At 35.6% G+C, this 9815-nt stretch overlaps 1 protein-coding gene across 1 annotated transcript; it reads left to right on the plus strand.

Moving 5' to 3' along the window:
• Position 1: 1 nt before the first annotated feature.
• Positions 2-5442, plus strand: LOC116161028 (odorant receptor 94a-like). Its single transcript, XM_031474219.1, has 5 exons — positions 2-234; positions 280-379; positions 4725-4829; positions 4878-5033; positions 5082-5442. The coding sequence occupies exons 1-5, from the start codon at positions 2-4 to the stop codon at positions 5136-5138; spliced, it is 651 nt and encodes a 216-aa protein (XP_031330079.1). The 3' UTR covers positions 5139-5442.
• The last annotated feature ends 4373 nt before the right edge of the window (positions 5443-9815 follow it).

Raw genomic sequence — 9815 nt, forward strand, 5'->3', positions numbered from 1 at the left:
CATGTATCAGAGCGTGGTGTTGGTGGTGGCCGGCTCCTCAAGTGTCGGATTTGATAATCTGTCTACAAGCATGATGGGTCTTTGCTCTGCATACTTCGCAATTTTAACGGAAACTATCATATCGACGACACGAAAACTACAACGTACTAGAAATATTCACAGTTACAAGAAGTTTGACAAGGAAATATACCATGACCTAAGCAAATGTATAGAACATCATCTCGCTGTAATTAAGTAAGTTCACGCAAATGTTACACTTTCCATTCATTCAATTTATAGATTTACTGAAACTATCGAGCACATATTCTCTTACGTATTTCTGAGCCAGTTTTTATCCAGCGCGTTTGGAATCTGCCTCACCGGATTTACATCGGTATCCGTAAGTTGATAGTGAGAAAAATACAAAAATTAACTAATTAAATGGAGCCTAACTAGGCCATATGCATGAAATAGAATAGGGAGATGGATATACAATCCAGTCAATCGAGTAGCGTAGATTTAAACACCAAAGTATTAATAGCTATTCTGTTCTGTTATTGACAATTGACATATTTCAGAAGGTCGTCAAGTTTGGCAATACTGGGAACAGGCCCCGGGCTATGTTTTTAGCGCCCTGGGCTACACTTAGCTTGGCGCCCCCATAACTAATGTTTATAATAGTTACATTATGTACTTAGTGACCGAGCTTCACAGGGTTATTTATCTGTATTAATTTTGAAACGAAATGCACCAAGAACCACAGAGGAGAGGAATGTCCCACTGGCAGAAATAAACAGCTTTTTACTCCAAACGTTGAATGATAATTATTTTGGCACATTTCGTTTGACAAAAATTATCCACAAGTCCAGATCTAAATTGAAAATAAAAAATAATTTAGCATATCTTGCCGCCCCCAGAAAGTGGCGTTCTGAGCTATAACCCACTGCCCAGTTAACGCATTTATAACCCGGGGCCTGGCTAGGAAACAAGGTTGTGCTACTGCGATCCTGCCCCAGTTTGCTTCATATTTTCAGATATTTATTGTTGCCGATTTCCTTCTTTGCAAGATATTGAAAGAAAGGGCCTTCATTCCTCACCGTTTACATTCATATGTGTTCAGAGTGTTTTAACTTTCTGATCAGAATCACTAAAGTTTTCGTTAGAGATATTCATAGTGTCATTCCGAACACATATTTGAAACTGTATTTTTAGAATTGATCTTACTTGTGTGATATATTTACTCCATCTTGCCTCCGATCTTTAGAGATGATTTTGATGATCTGACATTGGAAGCAGGATTATGTGGATATATAACAATACAAGCATGTTGAGATTTAAATGATACTGCTTCCCTTGTTTTTATGTGGCTGAAGTCAGCAACAAAATTCAAAAATATTTACTTTGAAAAACCGATATCAACTACCAAGTTGAAAATGTTCAATTTTACACTGCCCCTAGCAACACAGTTCCGTATAAAAAGCGTTCTGCAATCTGCGGCCCGTCACGATGTTTGCAAATTATAAAATTGAATTGTATCGCATGTCCTAATTTGTTTGATACTATCAGCTGTTTTTAAAGATAAACATTTGCGGTTTTTGCGACCTTGGCCCACTTCTTTGTGAAACCACAAACAGAATCAATCTACTTGCGTTTGTTTTTAAATAGTAGGCTATGAATTCATGGAGATTCTGTTTTGTTTATTGTATCCATGGTAACTAAGGCAGCCGATAGCAATCAATAAAAATGGCTGACGGTAGAAACATGTCACTTCAAAATTTTGAGAAATATGATAAAATATATAATTATATAAAAAAATATAGAATGATACATCAATGTAATCACGATAAAGAATGCAAAAAATTGGCGTTAAAATATACAGGGTGTGACATTAAAAAATACCAAGTTTGGGTCGAACCACAGAAATTGTTTTTTGACTACGCCACTGGATTCTACGTAAAAATATCTAAAATAAGCAATTTTTATCTTTTCTATCTTACATCGGTAAGTAAGATATAATAACATCCCAAAAGTCAAACTTTTCGTTTTCATCTCAGAAACAAACAAGATTGTGTCTGTCTGTATTAAGTTTCACAAAAAAGTGGCACGCCGCAAGTCTCTGTCTTTAAAAAATCAGAGCTGATATACTGATATACACTGCATCAGTCTCAACCAAAATGAGGCACTGTACATTTTCTTGAGCGGGTCACTAATGGTTTTATGATTTTATTTGAATGTTTTCGTTTTGTTGTATTATTTTGTATACTTTTTATGTCGATAATATAACGTGAGGTTAGTTCGGCGCTGTAAAACTCAAACCCCGCCGCATAAACGGCCAGCTAGCTCAGATTCTTAATTAAAAGAAGGGCTCGAGATGAGAATCTTCCACAGCGGTTTGTTCGTTTGGGCATATAACATAAGTTTTTGATCTTTGGTAGTTACTAGAAATGATTAGTTGAGCGCCACCCAATTTTGCACAAATTCTGACCTCTCCTGTATAGAAATTGGGAAAACACAAGAGAGCCAAATAATAATTCACTACGAGCAATTCTGATTTTATTAATCCTGACAAAACGGTGCAGGATCGGCAAATAAAATGTATCTTCAATACGACAATAACAAATACTTTAAATGACAAAAATAATCCCCAAATAAATTCCTGAACACTTCCCTAATAATTACGTTACCAGCCCCCTACAACAATGATCGAGCAAAAATGTAGTTAAGATTTCAATGGATCCAAAGATTGAATTAAGTTAACCCGAATAACAACTCATATAGGCAACACTGGGTACAAGTAAATTAAAAATCTTACCTTGAATAACACATACGCTGTCTTCTCCGAAGAAGAGCTCTCCTTCGAAGTTCCAGTTCTGTAACACAAAAACAAACCCCAAGCTACAACGCTCGGAACGATTATATGAGCCAGAAGGGCCAAAAATAGCTTACTCGTAGCCGGCTCGTTTACCCATACGTTAAATACAGGTGCGTTGCTCTTGAAGAGAGCCACGACCTCAAAACACTAGATGCGAACAAAATATAAAGCTCCGATCATAAATCGTCGGAAGGTTACACTAGATTAACGGTATTGAAGCAAATAAAAAAAAAGGTTGTGTAAAAGATCGTATCTTCCGAAAATTCCACCATCAGCTGGTCGCTCCCGGTATCGTTTAGGTGTTAGCGCTTATCTACTCGGTGGTACGCCGGATAACTGCCGGCAATCAACAGGTGTTCGTACTCCGGAATATTCGCAAGATGCAAATTCATTTACATACAAGGATTCGTCTGTACAAGGATTGACCTACTACATGGATTGACCGGTACAAGAATTCGTCTACTACATGGACCCCCTAAAAGTAATGAAGGTAATGAAAAATACTTAAATCAATGAAATATGGAAATTATCCAAGAGGTTGTGAATATGTAGGTAGGGCGATGAACTTCCACCAGATATAGCCTCACAACGGAGAAAACGGCTTCTGAGTTACTCTACTCGACAACGCCAATAAACAGGTAAAATTGCCAGAGATTTTACGTGAATGATGGCAAATATTACCCACTGGTTTAAGAAGAATTCACAATGCCACGCTCTACAAGTACAACCTCGTTGGCTTTAAAACGGAAATGAAGTGAAAAAAATTACGCGATTCTGCGCGAGGAAAGAAGCACGCGTACAAGTGACGCCATCTCACCTATATCCTGCCTAACGTAGCAAGCGGTAATTTTGAAATTTGAATATAAATAAACTAAACTGTTACAATAATAAAACATCAAAATTTTCTGAATGTGAACTTTGTATACTGTGGCCTGCAGCTATATGTGGAAACTTTAGAATGGCCCTTGATGATAAATGGGTTGGACATGGCTGTTGTGGACTATATCCCTACGTATGGTATATAATACGCATAATTAATGTTTGGCAGATATTGCTAAGTTTGAATTAGATAAGCAAAACCGACCCTAAATGTATAACATAGGTAAATACCACGGAAAGTGGTTGTATTACAATCAAGTAGACTGTTTTAGTGATTTAATGATATAACCGAGGTGCGTACTTACAATAGGTATCATTCGATGATTTGCTTAATTTATTAATAGGCCAAAACGGAGCATTTAAGGTAATTCTTTTGGATTATTTAAACGTATACTTACGCTCTAATAGCCTTCCCTTCCTAATTTATAGGTATTTGTGTAATGTTCACTCATTAAAGCTTGCTATGATAGCCGAATTACTATAAGAGTTGAAGTGCTTAAAAGTACAGATATATATCACTGTTTTAAATACTATTTCAAATGAGAAACGTTTAAATGTGCACAAATAATTATTTATACAGACTGGCGCATCGACAAGGAAATATTATGAATTGTTTCGAAAAGTAACACATCTATTTTACATTCTCTTCATCCCTTGGCGTTATTACCTTAAACCCTCAATTTTTAATTGGTTCATATAATAATAATCGCCGTTTACTGGACTACACAGTTTTAAGATTTAAAATAGCGCAACACATAATTTTGGTTGTAGAATGTAAATGCAAATCCGAGAATGCAACTGCAAAAATATAAAACAACTTGTTGTCTAGTCACGGTTGTAAAGTGTACCCCACTGCCCAATGTAAAATGCAACTGAATATGCTGAAGATTCCATCCTGTATGAATTTTAACTATTAGTATTACTGCTTTATTTTGTGCACTCAACAAGTCGTACGTGCCACAGTGTACTGAGATAATGTAAACGTGTGTTTCAGTCCAAACCCGGAAGTGTGGAATTTATGTTTGCCTTAACTTTCCTATGTACACTTATGTTCCAAATTACATTGTACTGTTCGTACGGCAACGAAGTAACGCTTCAGGTAATTAATGTCATGGTACTGTATATCATATCCCAATATTATTTTCAGAGCTATAAGGTCTTGGAAGCGTGTTACATGACGGAATGGATTTACTGTGGCTCTGAAGTTCGCAAAAATCTCTTCCTAATAATGGAGCGGTCCAAGCGACCAATGGTTTTGACGGCTGGCAAATTTATTAATCTATCACTTACATCACTTGTTTCAGTAAGGTTAACACATTCTTTTAGTCGACCTTTTACATTTTAATTGCAGGTGTTTAGGTCAGCCGCTTCTTATGCAGTGGTTTTATATCAACTTTATAATGCATAATCTCTTATATGCACAATAGCGGCAATCTACCGAACTGGCAATCACCGACACCCTTTTGCTGTATTATACGCAAAATCTGCACTGTTAGTCAGTTTGGTACATGGAAGTTTAGAAGTATACCTATGTATCTAGTACAGCACATGGTAATTGTATTAATATGAATCAAAAGGTACTTATTCGTAAATATAATATAATTCAGTGGTTCACAGGTTCCCACCCTTTTAGACACTGCGGTCCTCTTTTTGGATTTGAGCATTTTGCCAACCCCCCTGTGAATTATAATTTTTTTTAAATACACAATAAAATCGTCTACAATAGTTGATTCCAAACCAGTTCAGGTATCGCATTAACTGAGTTGAACTATGTAATGTACAAGGTTTGTGTTTCCTTATTAAATAAATAACTGTAACAATATTTGTTTTTGATTTTTCGCTTGTATTTCGTGACTCTCTCGAATACATTGTGCAACCCCCTCATCCTCTGAATAATGTACGTAAGTTACTTAAGAGGATTAATAAAAGTGTTGCGTTTTATTAAATAACACACTGGGTGCAATTACAAACGTGTATTAATAATAGAGAGACTAATTTTATAACGTACTTCCCTTTGGGGGAGATTTTCTAATCCTGTTTACTAAATTTTATATTCAAAGGTTACTACGCTGTAAGTTTTTATAAGGGGAGTTTGGTAAAGACGTCATGTTGGTGTGGTAGCGACAAGATTGTCGGTGACACCAGATGACGATGAAGGTTGATAAGATTGTCTATTTCTCTTGCTTAACGAAATAGTAGATTGGTAAGCCTTTACTACGAGGTACACATACTATTTTACTTTTTCTGAATACCTCTAGTGTTTAATGTAAGCTTCTAACCACGGGTTTAAAGCTAACGTAAATTCTATCCATATTAATTCACCCCTGTAAAATCGATTAGCTAAATAAAATTTACCCCAAGAAATCTGAGCACAGGAAAATTTGTAGGTACTGCAGATCTCGCTACAAAACTTCCTTTCCGGAATATTGTACCAATTCACTCAGGCTTTCAAATTAGCCCTTGTCTTAATTGGCTACTGACTTTTCTAATACCTCGAGTGTGTATGATGCACAATGACCAGCACACTCGATTATTATGTGTATGAGAGTAGATCCATGGTTAGATGATAGAAGTAGTAAAACACACCCACCAGTTTCAAGGTTCATTTCAATAATAAAGCGTAACAATTTTACAAAAATTTGATACGAGGCATGCTATTTTTCGTCAATGTTTCTCTCTGATAATCTATTGTAGAATGTGAGAGCGGCAGCCCTCCTTTTTAAGTTCAGAAGTTTATGTTGCCTGTTAAGGGAGTAGCATCCGTAGATACAAGGTTTTATTGTCTGCACATTTCCATGACGTTGCATTTGCGTAGAAATGTTTTTACTAAAATGCTAATTTATAATTTCCTTAATTTCTCCTATTTCCCACACCAAAATAATAATAATATATAATTTATTCACCATAAAACAAAATCAAAACTCTACAAATAACACACATTCCTATTACGTGGTGAGCCTCCTCCCCTATGTCTTTACTGTGGGGAACAGATCACTGTCGAACACATTTTACATGTGTGTCCCCAGTTGGCGATCAGTAGGGGACGTTTTGAGCTACCTGCGAACCCACTAGAAATGACCCGAACAGCTGGAAATATCAGAAAATTAATAGCTTTTTTAAAGGAATTGAATTGTATATTCGGAAAACTATAAGTAGTTTTGCGTAGGTTAGACATATAATAGGCTAATGACGTTAGCTGTCGATGCCTTTAATAAAAAAAAAAAAAAAAAAAAAAAAAAACACTAATAAGAACTGGGAAAGGGACTGCATTCAGTGCCGAGAGACCCTGTTCTTCCATACAGTCCCAATCCAACGTATTATTAAATTAAAAAAAAATTATTATTCTAATAAATAAATGCACGATCACTAACAACACTAAATTATTTCCAACCTCATAAGTTTCATCTACTCTCTGGCACTTTATTGTAGCTTACCCAGCTGCAGTAGTAAACTTACTTACTTACTTAATGGACGCAGAATTTTAAAATCTATAAAAAATTATTTACAACTTTGCTATAATAGAAAATATGTCAATATAAAGAAATACCTATACTGCGTAAACCAATTCTACACCCTGTATACAGAATTCCTAAAAAGAATGCGTGAGATAACAAATGATTTAACAAATGGCGGCCACTTACATATTTAATAAATCCAACTTAAAGCCTCCAAAATGGCAGAAAAAGTTTAGAAACTCGGTCCAAACCAATTTGAATCGCAGAAACAATCGTGTAAATCGCCAGAGTATAATTATATTTAAAAATTTGCAATTAAACCAACATGGAAGTTATTTATACACTCCGCTTAAAAGTTTCCGTCTACAAACGTGCTCAAGAAATAAATCAAGCGAAAGAAGGCATGCGCATTCCAAAGCTCGACTTTATAATCCAGCACTAAATACGATACAATTTGGAAAATGTACTTGAGAAAATAAAACTCTTACATATTAGTGGACAGTTGATACTATGCATTGTTATACCCTCACTCATTTTTTATATAATGTAATTGTTCCTATTGTACGTTTAATGTTTACGTACTTAGCTCTTAGAGGATGTTTTCGTTTCGTTTCGTTTTTGTTTGTTGTGAACATATTAATACTATAATATTAGTGTAGTTTGCTCTCAACTTCCTTTTGCTTAGACATTGATCTTCTTGTTACCGTTGGGCAAATCAACGTTATTAATATTACTGCCACCAAAAAAGTTCACCTTAAAGGAATTTTGAATTTGCCTTTGAGAGAACTCACTTATTTTCCTCGACAACCGGATTTCTTAAATTTACTAGGTAGGGTACATTGAGAGAAAATTATCCCATACGCGAATTCTATAGTTAGTAGTATAATTTATAGGCGCGAATTCTTCGCCTCGCTGAATTTTCTGAGATGTGGGAACATTTCCTGCTTCAAAACCTAATTTATGGGAGTGAATTTCGCGACGCGAATCGACCGCATCATGTAAGCAAGTATAAAGAATAAATACTAAAAGAATAATGGCGAATTGTGACTTTCTTCTCGCTGACGCAGACGGTCAGTTTCAATTATTACAGAACATTTTTTTTTAATGTAGAGGGCGGCACGGGGGCGCCATTCATTAGAAGAGAATAATTAAAATAAATAGAAACAATTACGAAATGGGTGATAATTATTCGAATGATGAAAAAGTGAATATGCTAAGGACGTACAGACTTTGGCTAAAGTAATGATCGCCGAATAGGGAAATTCTGCAACATTTGAATATATTGTGCAACTTGGGAATCCGAACACCAACAAATGATGGTATCTCCTCCTTGAAGAAACTCACGGAGCCCGATGTTATAGGACTTATAGGCATGTTCGTTCCTTATGCTCCAAAGGGTTTACCTATTAGGCGACCATTACTTTTGTCAATGACTGTACATCATTTTATGTCGAATTTACATATGATATATCATTGGAAAGGGAATGTTGTACACTTAGAATATGCAATAAAATTATATTATATTTGAAGTTTTGAATATTTGCTGCACCGCTGCACCTACTACATGAAATTTTCAATTATTTTCTTGGCTATACCAGATAATGCAAATTTATATCTTGAACAATGTTTCTTCTATAATCTATATCATATCTAGAATAGTAGCCGTGATATCCGCTGTGACAGCTAAAATCAAACAGACTGTACTGTAGCAAAGAGTATACGTTATAGACTCTTTACTGTAGTTAGTAGTACATACGCGGTGTATAGTTACTGGATTTTAAATTAATAAATATATATTACTGGACAAGAAGGCGGACACGAGTATACGCGAAATTTAATCCCCGTGTGGGGACGGGTAGTAGAATAACCCTACCGCAGAGGCACTGCGTGTCGTAAAAGGCGACTAATCAACGGAGTATGTATCCGATTTTTTTGAGAAGTCGGTGTTCATATTTTTGGAAAGCTATCGATTGTTGTATGATATGACAATTGCTAACGTGTAATGTATGCGCTTTGCCTTTCCATAACTACGGAATCGCATTTAATGCATTTGCATGTTAGCACATTTTTCAAGTATAACTTCGTGGTGGGTACCAAGGGCTTGCATTTAGGTATATTTAGAACACTAAGAAATGGAGGAACCAAATTCTGATCACAACTGACAGTTTCTAATCATAATCCTCTTTTGGCATCAATTTGAACATAAGTAAAGTGAATTTATATGTTCAAACTACACGCCAATCCGTTACTGTGATGATTATTTCGGTTTGTTGTCTAATGAGTAAATCAAATGAAATAATGTAGGAACCACACTCACATTACTTTTTATTTCACTACGTATATTACTAGACAGTTGTGAAATAGTGGCTCATTAGTCATTACACAGTGCTGTAGTGCCTACTATGCAATGAATGTTACCTACATACGAGATCTTCCCACACGCGGCGAATACGAGTGCAGTAATCACGGAGGTGTGAAATGTATTCGAGAGAGTGATGTGATATTTCTAACGATCCTTACTTAAAGATAAACGTACATATACAAATGAATCGAACTACACAAAATATTCCTAGTATTTTAAAAATTACTTCTCAGCAAATGAATAGATGGAAATAGCGGTTACAATAAGT

This window comes from Photinus pyralis, unplaced genomic scaffold, assembly GCF_008802855.1.
Source record: "Photinus pyralis isolate 1611_PpyrPB1 unplaced genomic scaffold, Ppyr1.3 Ppyr1.4_LG1, whole genome shotgun sequence".
NCBI lineage: Eukaryota > Metazoa > Arthropoda > Insecta > Coleoptera > Lampyridae > Photinus > Photinus pyralis.